This window comes from Dermacentor albipictus, chromosome 3, assembly GCF_038994185.2.
Source record: "Dermacentor albipictus isolate Rhodes 1998 colony chromosome 3, USDA_Dalb.pri_finalv2, whole genome shotgun sequence".
Classification (NCBI taxonomy): Eukaryota; Metazoa; Arthropoda; class Arachnida; order Ixodida; family Ixodidae; genus Dermacentor; species Dermacentor albipictus.
Window position 1 is genome coordinate 25,004,761 of NC_091823.1, and position 22,059 is coordinate 25,026,819.

The window sequence follows — 22,059 nt, forward strand, 5'->3', positions numbered from 1 at the left end:
AATTGGTCAGTGAGGCTGGATCTCTGAAAAATGCAGCAGTGCATTCTGTGCCAGCGACAGATATGGCCAGGGTCCAAGAATCCAGTAGGCTTGGCGCAGTCTGTAGAGATGCACTAGATATCGTATTGAGGGCATGTGCACGACAGGTGTCCAATAATTTTTTCAGCTCCACAAGTACAGCATGTTGGTGTATCAGCCATTCCAGTACACTAAGAATAAGCGTTTGTAAATGGCACATTCAGCTATAGGTGGTAGAGCAATGTTGAATCACTGTAGGAGAGGCTATTTGCCACTTGTAGCCATAACAAAAGGTCCAGAGTGTGTGGTCTTCGTGTATCTATATCATCTACCAGTATGTCCACAAAAATATGCAAGCTTGAAGAGCAAGCCTACATATCATCCTGCAGGTTTGTCAAAGTACACGGATAACACTAGTAGATCATTTGGTATACATGTATTACAATGCAATCCCTCCATTTTCATCCCTCGTGATTGCTCACTAACTTTCTCACTAACTTCTATCTAGAAGTTAGCCGGTGTAACCTTCACTTCCTCATCCTCATCAGCTTTCAAGAATCCATTTACAGGAAACCAGACTATGGCATCAGCAATCTATAACACTAATAAACACTGAGCTCCCTTGATGCTACAGTAAAACCTCGTTAAACCGTACCCGCTAAAACAGTAGTTTCACTTGAAAAGTAGTAAAGTCAAATCCCCGACCCAACAGCCATTGAACATAATGTGTTTTGTATTCACATAAACCGTACCAGCTTATTGCATATGTATCGATTAACACGTAGTGTTTCCACACTTTTCGGCGCGCAAACATGGCAGTGCGTCGTCTCTATCGGGCGGCCCGGCAGCACAAGCCACAGAGATCAGAACAACGGCCTCCAAGCGCCCTGTGCGTATGCGTGTGAAGCCACATCAACATCAACATCACTTCGGCGCCCTGCCAGATAGTGTTGTGGTGTTGTGGAAGCAAGGCCTTGTGTCATGCCGAAGCTCGGATAAAAAAGACGCCGGGTGCTCAGCATGGGAGAAAAATTAGACGTAGTTCGTGCTATCGAACGTGACATGAAGAAGTTGGCGCTGGCACGCGACAGGGGTCTACTGTTGACTACGGTGTGTGACATTTGGAGTGCGAAGAACTTGCTCGGTGACGCTGATGCGACCTCGAAGAGATGCCATGTTGGCTACGAGGTTCGTCTTTTTGCCATCGTTGCCTCTGTTGTTGCCAAAGTGTCGCTTAACGACAGTGATGAGGACAACACGGAAAGCGACAGCACGAGCGATTCAGGCCAGACAGTGGCAGAAGCTGCGAATTACATCAGCCTCATGAATGCAATTGTTGTGATGAGAACAGCACCCTACAATGAAAAAGGTGCCCAGAGACTTCTGCAATGCTACCGCGCCCGAGCACAGAGAATATGCAACGCCAACGAGGAATCTGCAATGCGAGTGTTTGCCGAGAAGAGGAGGCAGGCTGAAAAGCTGGCTCACAGCTTCAGTAAGTTCGAGGCTGCTGTCATCGCTGCTAGGCCGCCGTGGCATCAAACAAAAATAACACTTTTGTCGTGCAAAGCGAATAAATAATACACGTTGTTTTCCCCTTTTATCGCACTTTCTCCGAGTTCCGTTTTTGACAGGTACACTGACAGGTTTCACCGTAGCAAGAACAGGGTGTTTCATTTAACTTGAGACAAACCTTAAAAACATGCAGATAGGTGGACAGAATTAAGGTGGTGATGTTTGCCGTCACTTGGAGATACTCAGATTATTTCTTGCATCCAACCTAATTAGAAAATTAGTCTTAATTAACCCTTTCAGGGTCAATGACACAAATATACGGCGCCGTGAACAAGTCCAACATGGTCGATTCCGTATATTTATGGCACCGTCTGTACATTTAAAAACCACGCCAATTTCACAATTTTTTCTTTCCTGGCATGTGCTGCCACTATGTGAGAATACGGGGAATTATTTTCTCGCACCTCCCTCTCTCGGTTTTCGTTGCATGGTTTGTTTTAGAGCCAGTTTGCTCCGGTGCATCTATATACTATCGCTCGCACACTGGCCATTGCTGACTGGTACGAACAAAAGGTAGCCTCACAGTTCTCACACTCCTGCACTTTGACATGCTTCAGCGCTAATAATGGAAGATATAATTCACTCTCAACAAACCACTGGCTGATTTTCTCTTTAGTTCCACACAAAAGCAGCTTTGGGGACACATTTATTCTGTCCCATGTCAAGAGTGCAATAGTAGTTGCCTATGAAGTGCTTGCTTGTGAAGACATGATTAAAAAAGTACTGACACATATTTATGAAGGTGTTTTACACCAAAGTGTTGTTATAGTAAGTTCTTAGGGCACTATACCACTTGCCAATATTTTTTGTACCTAAGATTTAGAAGGCTGGGACCTCCATATAACTAAAAGAAAACATCTAGTCCAAAATGTCATATCAGTACTCCTCCAAGGCCCATAAACTTAGTGATGCTCTTTATAAAGCCTGCTTCTTTTACAGCTAGATGATTAGACCAGATGAAGCCGCATGTACTCAACATAAATTCATAAAACCTAGAGACTATGACTTAAAGAAAGGATTAAAAGATCCAGTGCTGCAGCATGACAGTAGCATGCAACAATAAAAAAAAATTACAATTACATGATCAAAGCTTTCCTATGGAGTGCTTATCTATGTGTACTAAGGAGTCACATATAGGATTCCCTGGTCAGGAATGGAAGCAGATGAAGATGAAGACAGATAACAAGGCAGTCATGGAAAAAAAGAAGAGGAAGATGGAAGAAAGAGATCAAATATGGTGGTTAAACTTATCATAATAAATGCTCGAAGCCTCCCACCTTTTGGAGACTTCTACATCATATTCAGAATAATTTTGAACTAGCAAGTGTTTTCTCGTCGTTAAATCCCAGCATGCTTCCCTTACGCTTGGACTATCCATCCTGAATCACCATATCACATTGGCTTCCCCCACAAATTTATAGTTGACAGTTAAAGGGGCCTTGAAGCACTTTAAAAAAAATTAAATTATGGGTTTTCACATGTCAAAACTATGATCTGATCATGAGGAACGTCGTAGTGGGGGACTTCAGAAATATGGACCACCTGGGGCTCTTTATTGTGCACTTAAGTCTAAGTACACGGATGTTTTCGCATTTCGCCCCCATTGAAATGGGGCTGCTGTGGCCGAAATTCGATCTCATGACCTCGTGCTTAGCAGCCCAACATCATAGCCACTAAGCAACTACAGTGGGTGAAGCACTTTTTAATGAAGCTGAGAAATGCATTTTAAGTTAAACTAGCCTATTCCAGAAATACATTACAGCAAAATGTACTTCAATGTGTGCAGCAGAAGCAGAGTTACTGGCGCTTAAAGATCGCCTCTGATCCCCTTTGTGGTGCTCCCACTCCTCCTTCAATGTCTTGCAGTGCAAAGGCTGTGGCAGAGTAGGGCATGTCCACAACGCCCCGCCTACAAAATGTCGCCGTGGCGCACAGTTTAAATTGATTTTGTATACTCGCGCAGATGCCCCTATTTCCAATTTTGGCACTTACAAAGCGCCAAGTGCAGTTGTCCTCAGTGAGCCACAGTGCGCTCAGTGAGCAATCTCGTCGCTGAACCCCATAGTACTACTGAACCCCTCAGTATCTACACTACATCGCAGACCACAGCTACATGGAACTGTAGTGCGTATGCGCAGCGTTTACTTTGTGCCCGACAAGGCTGGTGTGTGCGCTCATGCTCATGTGTTCCAGACTGGCTATGCTACATGTGGTGTGGACCAGCTTTTTCCAGCACAACTAATTTGCACATTTTGAAGTGCTGTCCATTGCTCACTACGAAGCGATGTCTGCCAAGGCATTTAGCCAGGAGCGGCCAGGAGTCGGTGCATGCCGGCAAGCATACGTTTGGTCTGACCGTAGGTTTTGCGTTGTTTGAGGCTAGCCGAGGGTTCAAAACTAATACAATTAGGAAGACCCAACGGCTACGACAGTGATAAGCAGCGTGGCCAAAGTTTAATTCCTACACGGGTGGCTACAACCAAGTCTCAGCAGACGACAGTTGGCTTCTTCAGGAAGTTCGTAATTGTTATCGAAATTCAAAAGCAGGTTCTTGCTTACTTCAGCCTGTATATTCACACTGCATCAATACATAACATAGAGACAGTAGGAGGAACCACACTGATACAAACACCATTCTTGATTGATGTCAGTTATTAGCCAACAGCAGCTGCGTATGGGAATCTGCTACATGATAAAATATAGCAGGCGGAAAAGAGCGAGGAGAAGGCTTCTGTTGAAAAGACAGTGTTTGAGAAAAAAGTGACTTCATGCTCTGCTTGCGAGCTTTATGCACCGTGCATGACTGCAAAATTTGACTGAGATCGTCACAGGTGCATATGCTATCCACAGACTGCATTTTATCACCAATCCCGAGGGGTGTTTCAGGACTTCTTTAAGGCTCAATTCCATATTCTATTGTTTCCTGCCTCTTACAAATTCCAACATGATGGTTTACACAATAACTTCAAGTTTTATGAAATTTTAGCATGAGGTATAAGCAGGCTGAAAGTGCAAGCACCGAACAGGAACTATATTTAACAGGGATAAGCGGGCTAGTTGGTGGTCGTTATTGGAATGCATCATGTAACCGCACAAGAACAAGGGACAAAGAAGGAACACACAAGACAGGCGTGTTTATAGACACAAGACAGATCGCATTTATACTTGTATAAATGTGGGATTTCCTGGAGTAAATCTTAGTTGAAGTTCCGCGCCTGTCTTGTGTGTTCCTTCTTTGTCCCTTGTTCTTGTGCGGTTACATGATGCATTCCAGGAACTATAAACAGCTATGAAAACAGAGGCATGCAAAACTCAGGCAGAACAGCAACGAAAAGGACAACACAAACGCCTATTCTTTACATTCTACTTGTGTCATTCTTTCGTACACCAACTGCTCAGCTTTTTGTCAAACTAAAAAGGACAGCATGAACAACTTTATGAACAACACATACAGCACTATACTACTTCAGTGATTATTTTATTACAATTCCTGTCCTGTGAAAAACAATAGACAGTCATGAGAAATTAAAGAAATGAAAATTACCAACAGCAGTTCCTAGATACAATGTACCACTATGTTATGCTGATGAGTAAAAGTAAAGTTGTAAATTGACATTACGCAGGAAAATACAAAAGCCACTTACATTGCAAATAGAACGGAAGATAATAGCAAAGAATCTCCACGCAGTGAATGCGAACATAATGAACAACCAGGGACGAAACTTTGCCTCTTTCTCCTGGAAAACAAAGAATTCAATTTACATAAAGTCCTCTGTACAACATTTGAAATGTTAAAGCCACAATGAACATATTCTTTAGCCTTTAATAGTGATATTAGGTGCTCAGAACATATAGCACTTATAAAAACACACAATAAAGCTAGTGCTAGGACACGCATGCACCATCAACACTATACTCTTAGGTAAACACCAGGTTACAACTGAAGTCATCCTGACTGATATGAGTGAAGCAACAGAAAAAACAAAAATTTGGCAGCAACAGACGACCAGATATGAAAAGAATTGAAACCACTGCTTCTACTTCACGTGGCCATTGCTACTGTATCCATATTTTTTGCACTAACATGCACTTCATTTTCCCAGTATGTTGTGTAAAGTGACATTAAAACGATGAGAGAATGCAATAACCTCTGAAGTTTTCACAAGCTGTGCTGTTGCAAACATCTAACACAAAGTGAAAAGAAGACCTAGATAAGCTTTTACTTTTGCTGAGATAAGCTTTTACTTTTGCTGGCACTGCAAAATGGCAGTGAACCATGAAAACATGTGATTCAAGCTAATGCAGGTTGCTGATAATGAAGTCATTATAAAATTAACATTTGTTTAAAGTTCCTGGCCATTTGGCCACAAAGTTGTGGTCCTAAGTTGTAGTTGCAGACAAGTGTTCTCCGACACCCTATTTTACCAAGTTACAGACGCCAAATTAGCGGAGAAATCATAGGATGTCCCCCATTAAAAACATGGGGGATGCTTGAGCAAGTCAGCCATCTATTTTGCTGATGGAAAAAGAACACACACATCTGTATAGTACACGTTGTGGGATTAAACGAGAAGAAAAGGGGTTAACCGAGGGGCCCAATTTTTATTAGTCGCATCATAAGAAGCCAACAAACATTGACACCAAGGAAAACACAGGGGAAATTACTTGTGCTTAATAAATGAAATAAAGAAATGATAAATTAATGGAAATGAAAGTGGATGAAGAAACAACTTGGCGCAGGTGGGGAACGATCCCACAACCTTCGCATTTCGCGTGCGATGCTCTACCAATTGAGCTACCGCGGCACCATTTTCCCATCCACTTTCTTGGGTATTTATGTGTCCTAGTAGAACCCTGGCAGTGTTAGCCAGTGCCACCACTCACAGACCTTGGCGGCAGACGTGGAACGTCCTTTCTGCGCAGGCGTCACGAGAACGTGATCTTTCTTTTGGGGGGGGGGGGGGGTGAAGGCAACTGGTCAATAAACCCACACATGCTGCCTGAAGGCATCAATGCTGCCGGATTTGAGACTTTCGTTATGTAATAAACGAGAAGAAAGGGGGTTAACCGAGGGGCCCAATTATTATTACTAATAAAAATCGGGCCCCTCGGATAACCCTCTTTCTTCTCGTGGCTGAAAACAATGAAAATTGCAATAAATCTGGCTATTTGTAATAAGCATTAAAGATTAACATTCTTACATAACAGAGAATGAGCTTTGAAGTAGTGGAAAAAAGCAATAAACTAATTTTGTAGTTTCACAATCTATTTTCACTTCTGTATGCAATGTTCAAGGTGCCCTCTTGACACCAAGAAATCTCTCAAGGTGGTATTTCCCACAGTGAGGTGATAAACTATGATTTTTTTTCAAAGAAATCGGAGATGTTCAACAAGACAAGTTAACTTGATATGTAATGGCCCTGACAAATACCCTCAGTACGATGTTTCTGACTATTAAGTAAATCTTGAAAATAGCTTTGCAAATGACTGCCAGACGTGATGATGAACGTGAAGAAGCTGCTCTAATGGTTGCTTTTCTTTTTCTTAAACATATAAGGCACCTAGTCCTTGAACGGACTGACTGAAGCAAACATGGTACAAAACAGTCCTATTATATGCAATAATAATTGCATAAAGCCAAAGAAGTCTCTTGTGCACGAAATTACACTTGATGTAATATTTTATTCTCAGAAAGCAATAAGTATGCCATGAAATATACCATAGGGCAGGGCTCTAGACTAATTTTACCAACCTGAGTTCTTTAACATCCACCAAACATTCAGAGTGAGCGCTTTTGCATTTTTCACCTTTCCCCAATATGCAACAACATGGCTGGGTATAGAATTTACAATCTTGTGCTCAGTAGCACAAAGACACAACCACTGAACCACCACAACATGTTTGATTAAAAACTGGCATGTATGCAACTCAGGAGCTTAAGCTACCCAGTTTCAGTCTCAAACACTCAAAAGCGAGTCTGCAGAAATCACTGTCTCTATATTACACCAAAAGCCTTACCTTTCTTAAAGCCATCACCATCATGACAGAAGTGATCAAGAGTGCAACGCTCATCATGAATGAGATCACAGAGACAGTAATTAGCAGGTTTCGAACTGAAAACGAGAAATATATTTTAGAACATGTGAGTAATAGAGTAAAGAAGTGGTGCTCACATAATTGCCCAAAAGGAAATAATTTGTTTGTGTTGCTACTGAACATGTTCTTGAAGGATATTCGATATCCATATCGATACAATTCGATATAACAAATTTCAATATAACAATATTCTCAATATTAAGAAAGAATTTAGTTATCCGTAACTTCTGTGCATGGCTGTCAGTGCGGCTAAGCACATATGCAGCTCGGGCACCCTGTTTTAGAGGGAATCTGATATTGTCGTCCCACTGCGTCATGGCAAATGTCATCCCACTACGGGCGATGCAATAAGCCGCCAGAGTGGAGCCGACGCAAAAGCATGGCTGGCTTTGCTTTATACTGCCAATTTTAAGATATCATTAACATAGCATGAAACTGTATCTCTTGTTGCTGACTCTCAAATTCAGCAAAATGAATTTCTTTCTCACTCAAATTCGCTTTTTCTGATTGCCCAATAAGTCGGAAAATTTTGCAAGTCTTAGAAAATAAAAGGTTGAATTTCATTATAATGAAATTTCGATATAATGAAGCACATTTGCGATTTTTCCAACTTAGTTACATCGAGGTTTGAATGTATATATAAAAGATGGTGGCACAGTGAAGCATTGTAGTCATATAAAATATAAAACTTATTTTGTTAACTGTTTTAAGAGTGGAACTCTCTGTAGGGCAGGGCAGAAGCCATGGTATTTTCAGACAATCCCTTGACTGGCATGGTGGCTCCCCATTGACTATGCTCGCCTACCGTGCACAATAATGCAAGCACACATGTTGCGCCAAAATGCTTATGCCATATCTGTAAGTCTCTGTAAGAGACTCCAGTTTAGAAGCATGTAGAGAGCAACAAAGCAAACTAACCACTCTCCCCTGCAATTGCATTCAAAGGTGACGGAAGTCTCTGCCGTTGGAGCGTTGCGCAACCGCAACCAAACACCACAAAAACTTGGAAACTTTCAACCTGCCCTGGTGAAGACAGTCTCATTTGTAACTGCTCAAATAACAAATTATAGGTTTTACTTTATGATAACACTTCATTATGCCATCATCATTTTCAAATAACACCTTCTACTTTCTCCTATACATATACATAATGTTTCTATAAAGACATTAAGCAATCTTTAAAAATGTGGCAGATAGCATAGTTATAATTCTTGAGCTGGATTATAAAAGCTGACGGACATTACTTGGACAAGAAATCAAAATGCACAATTGGCTTATTAACCAAAATACCCCAATTAGGTACTTAAGTAATTGCCTTACAGCACATACTGCAAATTACAAAATGTAGCCAGGGAGTCCGCAAGGCTGATCCAACTGGAACAAATTCTTCGGATGACCCCAGTTCCAAGATATTAATTCCTGAACTCTGTGAAGAAATACACTGGTGGTCCTGTTACTTTTGTGCTTCAATGCATAAAACAGCCTTTTATTAAAAAAGTAAGTGGAACGACAGTGCACATCTGCAGCAAGTTTTATGGTGCATATCTTGAAAATGATGTCATGATGTCAAAATGATGTATACAGCGCTTTCATCTCTAGGCTTAGAACCGCACTCAGATCACCGACGCACGGAATCACTGAAGTTTTTGCATTGCATTATTACCTCTTCTTGACATATATCTTTGGATAACTACCTAACTCCTGCAAAACCATATAATACTAGAAGTCACCATCACCTAAACATCGCACCTTATTTCGCCCATACGGGCACATTTAAATACAGTTTATTTACCCGTGTAATCGAGTACTGGAATTCTTTGCCTGGTCCTACTCATTCTCTTCCTTTAACCTTATTCTTGGCGGCCACTGAATAGTTTTGGTTTGTGTTTGTTTGTATTGTTTGTGTTGCCTGTATTACCTACTATTTTCATTTCTCTGCCTTTCACACCCGCTCCTGCAATAGCCCGATCGGGCTGCACTACGTACAAATCAATCTACAGAATTATTTTCAAGTGTATTACGAGCAATAAAAACAGCGCTAAACGACGGGACGAGTGAAGGGACACAGACAACGATATCAGCAGCGCCGTTGTCTGTGTCCCTTCACTCGTCCCGTCGTTTAGCGCTGTTTTTATTGCTCGTAATCATGAACCAACCAGCCCAAATGCGTACTCTTTTGCAGTTTATTTTCAAGTGGATATGCCTTGAAGTCTCACGAGCTACAATTTGTAAATTGCAATATGTGAGCTAAAGTAATTGTTTACCAACTTAATTAGTTCATTTTTGTTACCTGGTAGATTATGCTTTTCAATTTCTCATGCAAGTAATGTCCATCTCTTCGAGTAGATTAGCTCGAGGACTATGATTGTGCTATCAACCAAAGCCGATTTTTAGAAATTACTTAATGTCTTTGCAAAAACACCTGGTATGTGTGTGTGCACGTGCATGTACGAGGAGAAAGGGGATTAAGTGGGGAAATTAATCGTATTTACTAATTGAATGAAGGAAATAATAAATTATAGGAAATGAAGGTGGGTGAAAATACAACTTGCATTACCTATATATATATATATATATATATATATATATATATATATATATATATGTATGTATGTATGTATATATACAGATACACACACGGTTTTTTTTCTTCAACTACTTTGTGATAAAAAAAGCCTACAATGGTTACTAGTCACTACAGATTAAGCATCTGCCTAGGTAGACATCATCTGCATGAAAGGTCAAAGCAATCAATCCAGTAATTAACCTAATCATATTAATGAACTTCCTAGTTAACAACATTACAGCACATATTTATCATAAAAAGTTGAAGGTAATCGTGCCGCATGTATATTCAGATGAGTTGAATGAATAACTTGACACCAGTAATTGCAGTTACGTGGCCATCTTTAAATGTGGAAACATAGAACTAGAATTTATGACGATTCTTTTCAACTTTCCAATATAAACATATGCAGTAAAGTTTGTAACTAGAAAGTTCATTATTGTAATACTTAGTGAAATAATTGCTTCATATTTTCTTGCATATGATGCCTGCCCAGGCAGATAATTCATCTGTAGTAGTGTGATTCGAGTAACTTTTGTATGCTATTCTTTTTAAGTTGGAAGTAAAAAAGATATATATATATATATATATATATATATATATATATATATATATATACAGTGAAAGCTCGTTAATTCGAACTTTAATAATTCGAATTTATGGATAATTCGAACTGTACGATTTGGTCCGGCCAAGCTCCACAGAAGTCTATGTATAAAAAAGTCTGTTAATTCGAACGCGAGAAGGTTCCCTCACGGATAATTCGAACTACGCTCACCTGGCACACGGCCAGAGAAAAGCGCCTACTGCCTACACACAAGGCTGTATTGCCTCCGAAACGGAGAGAACGGCGAGAGAAGGCAAAATCGGAAAAAAATCTAACCGACGCGGGGTCAGCCAGAAGGCAGTGGCGGCTGCCGCCTCTCCGTTCTACGTAACCTCCAAGACTTCTTGCCCGTTGCGAATCTTGGAGGCTTTGCAAATCTTGTACAGCTGCTAATGTTGTGCGGAGATGGCACGGCAAGCGCCAAAACACAGCGAATCAAGTACGTCGCAGCTGCGCTTGCAATCAAGAACCAACGAATCAGGGCCTTCGCCACCTTCACATGTTCAGCGTCTTTGTCTCGGCAGTCTTCATCAGTTGTGCACCTCTGTTTTCAGCTTAGGAGGTATCGGCCGTCGCGAATCATTGTGATAGTGTTAGGCCTCGGCTAACGTTCGTTTCGGTGGACATCGGTGGTGTGACACAGTCAGACCCAGAGCTTCGACTTGAAGATGGCGTGTGCCCGCGGCACACGCCATCACTTTCCGACACGCCAAATTTCTGACATGCCCTACTGCTTCCAAATCGCAGTGTACTGTTGCTCTCCTTCACTTTCGTTAGTTCGAACTGAAGCGGCTTCCCCTTGCGGTTCGAATTAACAAGCTTTTACTGTGTATATATATATATGTATTGTTTCAAGGGTTCAGTACCTGAGGCTGTTAGGTAATTTGGCCTCGCACTACTGCCCGTTGTAAGTTTCCTGGTTAGCTCATATAGTAGGTATGTGCCTTGGAGAAGTGGTGGACAGCTGGGGGTGCAATTATTGAGTCACACGAAAATTTTAATCCTAGGAGAAGGCTTGCTTTTCAAGGAGATTGAAAGGCTCCCTTCATAACATTCTAGCATAGTTAGGTAAATACCGATTTTTTTATTCCACAAGCAGAGATTTAGTATGAACAACATGCAACGCAAATAAACATTGGCTCTTTGTCCTCCTCTTCTGTTACCATTACTACAGGATCCGAAAAACTGTGGAATTATGTAGGTTGTCAGAATTAACTTTAGCATATGCATGCCTGACATACCTTTTTCGTTACATGTTCGAGACTGAAAGTTCGATTCAAAACAGTAAGCTCTGCTAAATGTGCAGTTTGAACGATATTATGCGAAAGTTCACACGAATGTCCCCACCATCAGCACACCAAACTCTCAACCTTTCACATAATAGTGCCTAACTACGCGGTCATAACTTGATAACAGTCCCAGTTTCCATGACCCCACTTACCATGTTGGTTGCCACTGTACACAAATAAAAAGCTGAACCCAAAGTATCGGTAATGTGTCGAGCCAGGAGATGCCTCCGCAAGGCAGTAGACGTCAAAGACGGCCAGAAAGATCATGAAGATACTTTCAACCTAAACAAAAGCAAGTAAAGGCAGAAAGTGATAGTTAAAACAACGGCGCAAATGCTGCGGTCCCTGCCTAGGAACCACCAGAGCTGAGGACAGTATGCCCAAAATTCGGCACTGTTTGCGGCAGACGCAATATCTCTAACCTTATAATTTTAGACGATTTCAAGCACCTAATTTATTACTGCCGCTACTTATTCCTCTGCGGTGCTTTTATTGACACGTTAACGCAAAACACGTATGCATACATAATAAAATCCACGATCAACGCGCCGCGCAGAAGCGGGCACTTGGAAACTACAAGATGCGGTGCGGCCCGAAAAAGTGACCTAATTTAGATCGGTCAGCGGAATCGCAGGTCGTAACGAGCTCACCATCGAAGGCAAACTTTGATGCGATACAAGCATACTCTTGCACAGAATCGAACTTCAGAACCGTGGCATTTCTAGCGTCTCTAGACGCATGAGCGACCACTGAACCGAACGACCGAACACACCCAAACATCACGGACAAGCTGACGATGAACTTACGATGGAGCAGATTCCAGCTATGTAGCTGCCGTATTGCAGGTCCGTGAAATATGCTGTTCTCAACAGTGGACGCCGATGGTACCATTTCTGCCGAGATCGATCCAGCACCGAAGGCATAGTTTCAAAACTCCTAGCGAAATATTTCGAATGCCAACGCAAACCTCTTGGTCACACCGAACGGCTGTCTACGGTTGTTGTTGTTGTTGTTGGTCGGGAAGCGGATGTGACGCAGTGGATGCAGTGGACTCTATGCAGCGCATCCCTTTGATAGGCGTCGCTGTCGTCGGAATCCTCTAAACAAGACGCTAGGCCTGTTAGCGCTGTGGCAGCGGTTCGTTCTTCATTCTATGGTTGTGTCTGTGGCGTTGTAGTTTGCGCAACGTTGAGCGTCAGTGTGTTGTTTGGTTGTCTCTTGGTGCTGAGTTGTTTACCTTTGTGCTCGTAATTTTAGTGAACGAACGCTTTTGCTGGATCCCAGGAAATCGGCGCATGAAATGCTGAAGCAATCATCTAACAACGGAGTATGTCTGTGTCGCTTGTGATTCTCAAGTTAGAAGTGGCCAGTGACTTCCCACTTTTGCCTCACATCAACTTCGTCTCTGCGAGAGCTCGAAGGCTCGAATATTGCGCTGCCGCACCTTTTCGGGGTGGAGAGTGGCACTCAAGTAAGTTGGAAGAAATTATCAAGGAGAGCCGTGGTTGCCGTAAGCCGCACGATATTGTGATCGAAACAGTCATAATAGAACCTGATGATATGGCCTCGAAGCAAGCTGCGCGATGTGAGGGAGAGGGGGAGCCGTCGGGGGATCGTACATGCACCGAGTCATCTGCGTCCAAGGAAGACGATGTCAAATGCAAAGATGCTGTAGGCACACTGGACTCCGTCACAGGATGCCCTACGGAGAGGCCCAAGCTGCCCGCGCCTAGCCAAATTCCGTTCTTCAGTGGCAACCATAATGTTGAAGTCACGAAAGGAATACTGCACCTTTTCAAAGAGAATCAGCAGACTCCGTTGGGCGAAGCAGAGCGCAGTGAAATGCTGTGCATGTTAGCTGTTCCTGCTCTGATGACCCTTCACGACTTGTTGCAGTTTATCGCGCCTGTCAGTGCGCACGTCGAAAGCATCCGCGTCATCCGTGACTCTAAACCGAATCTCTACATGGTGCTGCTCAAGTTCCGTGACCAAAAGTGGGCCGACGACTTTTATCAGAGTTTCAACGGTGAGCGGTTCAACTCTATCGAGCCGGAGGTGTGTCATTTGGCGTATGTCTCTCAAATGGAAATGGTAAAAGAAGGAGAAGGCGACGCTGTGCCAGGCCACACTGAGCTCCCAACTTGCCCTGTGTGTCTGGAACGCATGGACGAATCTGTGGAAGGAATCTTGACCATCCTCTGCAACCACACTTTCCATGACGGCTGTTTGGCCAAGTGGGGCGACTCAAGCTGCCCAGTATGCCGATACTGCCAGACGCCGGAACTGGTGCCGGACAATCGCTGTTTCAGCTGTGGTTCTCAGGACAATCTCTGGATATGTCTCATCTGTGGCCACATAGGCTGTGGGCGGTATGTTGAGGCACACGCATACAACCATTATGCACGCACAGACCACACTTTCGCAATGCAGTTGGGCAACAACAGCGTATGGGACTATGCAGGTGACAACTATGTTCATCGCCTTGTACAAAACAAGACTGACGGGAAGTTAGTGGAACTGGAAACTTCTCGCACTGACAGTGATGAGAAGCTTGACTCTGTACAGTTGGAGTATACATACCTTCTTACAAGTCAGCTTGAGAAGCAGCGACGGTACTTCGAAGACTGCATGGACATGCTGCAGAAAGATAATAATCGACAGATAAATGAGCTGAAGGAGAAGACTCAGATTGCAGTTGAAGAACGTAAAGATCTCGAGCAAAAACTTCGACAGGTTGGTGCTTCCTTTGTGATAGCATGCCTCTAGGTTTTGAGCACACAAGTATTTGAGATTTTGTGTGCAAACTGACTATTTCTTGCTATAGTATTCAGATTTGGTCAAATGGTTTGATGTGCAGTAATACTATTCGAGGCCTAATGTGCGTCATTGATGACTTCTTGAGACTGCATGGGAGAAGACCCTTGTCAACTGTCGTATTCTACAGGCTGCCTGAAGGGCCTGCTCTTATGCCGAACCGAAATTACAGTGACCAGCATATTTACTGGAACAACTTAACGTAAAAGCAAGAAAGAGAAACGGAAGAAAAGAACCGTTTGTGCTTGCCCTGCTTCATTGGCACTCAAATTTCACTAAGTGCTGCACTTTTTAGACCACATTGAAAACTAAAGATTGGCATTAGTGCATGCCTGGTTCATGTACAAGAAGTTTCAAAGCAGTTTCTTTGTTCATCTCACAGTCAGAAAATTAACTTGCCAGGTAAATATTCTGAGCACCCCTTTTTAATCATAGAGGCAGTTTCTAGAAGCCAAGAAGCTCACTTTACATATATGCTGTATATCTAGCTGCGGCCCTTAAGATAAGCCATTAAGCCTCTGAATATTTTTTACGTATTAGGCTAAATTTGTATAATACGTGGCGGCTCCGTTCATTTCTTTCCCTCCTACCTCTGAGCCATCAATCCTCCAGCCATCTCTTATTCCACCACAGAATAATTAATGTTTCTCCTACTGTCCTTTGCCCAAGGTCTTGGGCAGTCTGACTGTAAATATATATAGCTGGCACGCGGCATCACAAACACAGCTTCTCACCATGATGGTTCTCTGATATGGCACCTAGGATGATATCAATGTATCATATCCACTGCCCTGGGTAACCTGCTTCTATGAGGAAGGAAAGCTTATAAGCTCCTGCCTTACCGGCTGTGTTAGAGAGTGTTGGAGCTGCACGAGATACCAACAGGCACTACTGGTCACGGTTCCGGTTTACCAACATAGTGCCTAGGATGACGTCAGTGCCAGCCATCTATATTTACCTTTGGACAGATAAACCAACATTCAAAAAGCCTATTCAGTGATTTCCGTACCATTTGATATCTAGCAGCCTAAGCACTGCGTGGGCTCAGTACAACCCGAAAACCCGGGCCTGGCTCAACCCGGTCAAGCCGGGTTGGGTCTCGTTTACGTGCCTGAACCACCAAGCCAGGCTCAGGCAGGTACATAAATGTTTACAAGGGCCAGGCCTTGGCCTAGAATCATGGCCTGTGCTGTGCTGTATGGCAGGCACCCAAATTAGGTGTTAACAACAAAGGCATCATTGGAAGATGTGCCCAAGAAGGTGAGACACAACCATTTCTGCATAGAATACAAGTTGAGATGAAACACTTCTGCTTGGGAAAATGGTGGTGTTGAAGCACTTGTAGCTGATTTAATGTAGTGCGCTGTCATAAAATTTTTGTCAGAAAGCATCCTATTAGCGATAGCCTTTGTGTCTAGGTGGTACTCTTCAGTTTGACAAAAATCATTTTCAAGGCCCTTCAATCATCATGAGGAGGTACTGGCACAAATTTTTTTTTTCTAATTTTCTTATTCCTTTCTTTCATGGCTAGCTATCAACTCGGCAATTACGGTAGAGGGCGCCAACTTCTCGGGAGCTCAACAAATAATTGCATACCTTTTACTGTAACCAGTTCAACACACATACAAGCTGCAGCATGGCCTCATATTTAAAGCAGGAGGTTGGATGTGCCACAAAGTGGAGACAATGGTCACAGAGTACCACCACAGCACTGACACATACAACCAAACTGTAACTGTACCGCCATGTGCGGAGACCATGGATTGTTCAGTGGGAACTTGATAAGGGCAGAGGAGGTTAGAGGAATCCTCCATGCTAGCAAAAATGCAAGAGCAGAACACTAGGCTTAACCCTTGCCAAATGTGGAGAATGCAGAATAAAGCAAGATGGAACAGTGGGTATAGTGGCGTGCAGACAACTTTCAGCAACGCAGTCAGTGTGTGCCTTCAGCCACTGAACTACACTGGGCTGATTGGCACATGCATGAGTGACTTGTATAATACATGACCACAACCTCCAGTTTTTAGTACACATCCAGTTTGCAGCTTCATGTCCATAGCCACACTGCACCTGGTGTACATCTTCAACTAGTAGATGCATTATAATTTATTTATTTATTCATAATACCTCAAAGGTGCCAAGAATCAGGACAATACATGAGGGACTGTGGTATTATCTATAACTTAAACCAAGTGGTATTGTTTGCCTGAGTTAGACATTACAGCAATCAGACTACTCTTCATGCATGTAGATTTTGTATTACATAAGCTGCAATAAATTTGGCCATAAAATTTATCATAAGTACCATTGTTTTCATTAACTATTGTTTCTGTTATTCCTGAGCTCACCATTTTGCATTACAGGTCACCAAAGACCGAGAAGCTGTGCGCCGCAAGTCTGAGCAGTTGGCTCAGCAGCTGAGCAAGACAAAAGGCGAACTGCAGGAAGAAAAAGAAATGAACAAGTGCCTGCGCGAGAACCAGGTTGTGTGGCAGTCAAGACTGAAGGATGTTGAAACCAAGTTGCAGGAACTTCAAAAAACTAAGGACAAAGAAATTGAGGACCTACAGGAACAGATGAGGGACTTAATGTTCTATCTCGATGCAAAAGAAAAGATCAGTTCTAGCTCAAATGAGGTGCAACAGGAAATGCAGGAGGGTACAATTATTGTTGGAGCGCCCGGACCTTCAGGTACACCAACACACAAGCAGCGCAGACGAAGAAACCGCTGATTTTTTAAAGTGTATAACAATGGCAATTTGTTATTTATCTCAATTTAACATGCAAAGTATGCTATTTTCAAATGTATGCCTTGCCTGTTCTGTGCCTCTTAAATAGCTTTAGAGACAAGGTCTTTGTAAGTGTCAGGCTTGTGGCAATTGCAGAGTGGCTTCAAGAGTTTTTGCTTTTTAGCTGGTGCTACGTCATCTGAGTTGTATATATTAAAAGCTTTGAGCATTTTCACACCGTGCTTATTGATATACCTTTTGGAAGGATGCAATAGTAAAATAGCTATTAAAAGATTTGCAAGTTGGCAGAGTGAATCTTAAAACTTCACAGCAAAAGGATATGCACGTTGTGTTCAAACGTTCAGTGGTTACATGTGCAAAATGACATTGCTTAATTAGAGACTATGTTATTCGTTTTGTTTCTTTCTTGTTGTATCTTTGCTGTTATTCAAATATTCAAAAGTCTGAACAACTTGAATTGTAGTATTGACACTATGCACTGTGATATAGCACTATGAGCATATTTACTAGTCATGTAATCTGCTAGTAACCTTTCAAGCTTTAACTTTACATCATAAGTTTATTGGCTCAGATCAGCCAGCCTGTTACCAGCTGGTATAGTTAAACACCAAACCAAACTATGCGGAAATTTAAAATGGTATGTACTGCTGCTCATAGGCCATTGTTTTTTTTTTTTTGGTTCAGTTAAAGCATGGCTGTTGGTATATGTGCTTTGATTCATATGTGCACAAATTGAGTTGTGACCATTCTCATGGAATAGCCACAGGTGATTGTGCATATAAATAGGGTCCTTTGTTTTCGGGTTTTACATACATTGAAATTTGAGGGGTAAAAATTGGATGTTATGTTTCAAGAGTAAAACCAGAGAGAAATTCATGGTTTTGTTTTCTGGCAGATAAAGTTCAGGATTCTGCTAAATTTTACAAACAACACGAACAGTGGTCTCCTAGCCACAAACTTGCGGGAACATGTAATGGCAAAGAAAGCTGCTTGCAAATTATTTGACAAGCTCATTCTAAATCCTAATTGACAGGCATTATTAGTCTATATAAAAGAAACTAAATTAATAAAAACAACAAATGGAGATGGGGTTGGCAATCTCTGCATACTTTATTCTCTGAAATTGAATAAAAAAGTAATTGTGCACACGTCCATGTTTCGAAGGAAGTGCAATGCTTTTCCTTATATTACAAGCCCTTGTTGGCATACTTTCTATTTCTGCACACCCTAGACTTTTTGTGCATTTTGTCCTCCACTGTTGTCTTGTTTCACTAATTGCCAGTATGCTTTTGCAGCAAAATGGAATACCAACTAGACAAATCAGCCACCATTCTTTGAATGTAACATAGTAAGGTGGACAGCATTCGTTAGTTTTATGACACCTGCATTTATCATCCTTTACGAAGGGCCGAAGTTCAGGTGGAAATCGGCCTGATTTTTTAACCTGATTTTCATAAATATTCTCCAGGGTGCAAAAAAAATGAGTGTTATTGGATTTTACACGAAAATGAAGGACCCTAAACATAAACTAGCATTTTATTGCTGTGTTGAACATTGTCAAACAGGCTGATTATGTTTAGACCTCTTCAGTTCAGAATATTTTTATTTCTTCGATAAATGGTCTATTTGGATCGTCAACACTGAGAGTGTACAGTTGTTCTTGAACTATGTACACCACAAAATATCTTTTGCAATGCGAAATGGACAGTCTTGTTTCAATAGGATGCTTAATGTAAAGCTTTTAATTCACCTTGTCCGTAATTTTAAATTGTGTGGAATAATCTAAACCATTGTACATGAGGGGCGATACCTCTGACTGACACATTCATTGCACATGGTTATTTCCATGTATTCAGTTGCATAGGCTTATGTCGAAAATTGTACTGCACTGTACGATGGGCAGTAAGAAGTATTGGGCATGTGGCACAATTTAGATTTGTCGACACCTGTATTTCATTTCAATTTGTAAGAAATCTTTCAATATCAATATTATTAGATTGTTGCTTTTGCAGATTATTAACATCCGATTGAAGCATTAAAAATTAACTTTTACTTTTATGTCGCTCACCTGTGCAGACATAATAATGTAGGCAAGCAGGGTAGGAGATGTTATCCAGCATGTTTCACTGGAAAATTGCAAATAAAGCACACTTTGTTTCACTTTGCACCTTTACTTCGGTGCACTGCTTTTACATTCAGTCCAATGACCTTCATTGTTATAGGGGATATTCTGAAGAAGCAAGCATCACTGTCAAGCATTATTGTCCAAGGCCTGTGACGCAAAATATGATTGCACAATAAGTAGAAATTCAAATTTTGCTGAATTTGATGTTTCCTAAAGCACATTACAACTTTCTTTTTGGATGTTTGTTACAGGCACCTGAAGCGAAAGAAAGCAGGAAAGATTGTTTTATTTGAAATGTAGAAATGCTAACGTGAAGGGGAGTGAAAGTGGATGAAAAGACAACTTGCCACTGGTGAAAGTTGAACCCACATCTTCGGTGTTATGCATGGGATGCTCTACCCTTGAGTTACAGTGGCAGCTGTCTCACCATTCACTTCCTTGGGTAGTTGTGTATGTGCACTACGTCTAGCCCAGGGAATGTTAGCCAGCATTATCACTCATGGCTGTAATTGTGAATGGGGAACATTCTTTCAATTACAGGCTCCACATAATATGTGCACCATCATCACATCTCCGTACCAGCATCATCAATTGTTGTCATCTTTCAATTGTAATTATGCCACCGTTCTCATACCATCATCATGGTGCCGTCGTGGTCATTCCATCATTGTCATTGCAGCTTCATCAAGGCATCAGGGTAATATAATCATCATCACACCATGATTATCATGCCCTCGTCGTCATCGTCATGCTGTCGTCATTATACCATTGTTGCTGCACTGTCGTCATATCGCCTTTGTCATTGCACCATTGTTGCATCATCGTCGTCATAGTCGTGGCTGACCCTGGCGAGCAAGTGTCATATTAATGTGGGTCAATCCCGGAGACAGTGTTTGTCGCATCTAGCCACAGCAATTGAAGTCTCAGAATGACCACGTACTATAGATTGTAAATAAAGGTGTCTTCAGCAATATGGCGTGTCGGTACATTGCTTGAATGCTAATCGCATTAACATCGACAGTCAAAGCGAGATGGGTTCTGCGCTACTGAATAACAATCAACTAAACCAGATTTCTTTTTATAACATCTGAGAGCTATCTTGGGTGCACGTGATTCTCTTGGGTATTCTGTGGCATCGTCATAAACATAAAGGCATTTTCATTCTTGTGGCAGATCTGTTCATGTTCACCTGTGTGCGTGTGCCACTGTCTGTGTTAATTAGTAAGCAAATGCTTACTGCAACTTATATGGCAGATGATAGGCGATACTTTGCTATGCAATCAGTGCTTTCTCTTTCACGTGAAACTGAATTTTTTTACTACATGAAGCCTACAATGTCGCCAAGAAATCATTGAAACTTTTCTCTAAATTTAGGGCTTGCAATGATGATTAGGTAATTTTGACTATTTATACAACCAAACAAAATACAAAAGAATGTGTGATTTGCTCCATAGAGGGGCCAACAGCAAATTTCTAGTGGCACACGCAAGTATGTATTTCTAAACCAGGGCAAAAGATTGCTTGGACACCATGTATAATAATAAATCATAAGTTGCAATACAGATGTTGCATTCAGAGCCTCTGCTATAAGAGTGTTGACAATTAACATGTTCAGTTTACTATATTCATGTTGCTATTTGTTGTTAAGAGGTGCGATGTGTCCCAACAACTCAAGCACTAGTGCCTGTGCTCAAAGAATGCTCCCATGTGTGCATGAGCTATTATGTATGTACGTATGTGTGCAAGGAAAGAAGGGAAAAAAATAAGCTATTCGAAGATTTAGTCATTCAACCTGTAGTTAGTAATCAGGCACACATTAAATAACCCATCGTTCTTAGCACAGGTTCATTTTTCACTCTAGAAACAGCCAGTTTTTTCAGGCAAAAGAGGGGGCATTCCCCGCCTACACAAACATGCATGCAAACTGACTTTAAAGGAGTAGCCCACTGACACATTTTCAAAGACTTGTATGCACTATCACAAATTTTCTACACATAAAAGAATATACACTTAGTAGGTGTGAAAGTTATGGCACCTTAGAATTAATATGGTACTAAAGTTGTCTCCAAATGCCAGATATCGTCAACATTATCTTGATGTCATGACACAGAGTAAAATTAGTAGCTGATGTGCGCAAATAATACTTGATATTGTTGTTGCTCACAAAAACATTTACTAATTAAACCAGCGCTGCACGAATTTCTTCTGGGTGTACAGTA

The 22,059-nt window shown here is 41.7% G+C and overlaps 2 protein-coding genes across 2 annotated transcripts in view; one reads left to right on the forward strand and one right to left on the reverse strand.

Moving 5' to 3' along the window:
• Positions 1–13,174, reverse strand: part of LOC135903872 (uncharacterized) — a 30,610-nt gene extending 17,436 nt beyond the window's left edge. Inside the window, exons 1-4 of the mRNA XM_065434286.1 lie at positions 12,958–13,174; positions 12,304–12,433; positions 7,612–7,706; positions 5,238–5,330 (exon numbers count right to left, since the gene is read on the reverse strand). Coding sequence (XP_065290358.1) covers positions 5,238–5,330; positions 7,612–7,706; positions 12,304–12,433; positions 12,958–13,074 — 435 coding nt within the window. The 5' untranslated portion in view covers positions 13,075–13,174. The remainder of the gene's footprint in view (positions 1–5,237; positions 5,331–7,611; positions 7,707–12,303; positions 12,434–12,957) is intronic.
• Positions 13,175–13,286: 112 nt separating this feature from the next.
• LOC135903871 (BRCA1-associated protein) lies at positions 13,287–19,909 on the forward strand. The gene is made up of 2 exons (XM_065434285.2): positions 13,287–14,884; positions 17,329–19,909. The coding sequence occupies exons 1-2, from the start codon at positions 13,481–13,483 to the stop codon at positions 17,695–17,697; spliced, it is 1,773 nt and encodes a 590-aa protein (XP_065290357.1). The 5' UTR covers positions 13,287–13,480; the 3' UTR covers positions 17,698–19,909.
• Positions 19,910–22,059: the final 2,150 nt, after the last annotated feature.

What these genes read in the sequence shown, in the direction of transcription:
- LOC135903871 (XM_065434285.2), top strand. Translation starts at nt 13,481, where the DNA reads ATGTCTGTGTCGCTTGTGATTCTCAAGTTAGAAGTGGCCAGTGACTTC. An exon ending in TCGAGCAAAAACTTCGACAG is followed by an intron (nt 14,885 to 17,328) that starts GTTGGTGCTTCC and finishes TTTGCATTACAG; the next exon opens with GTCACCAAAGACCGAGAAGC.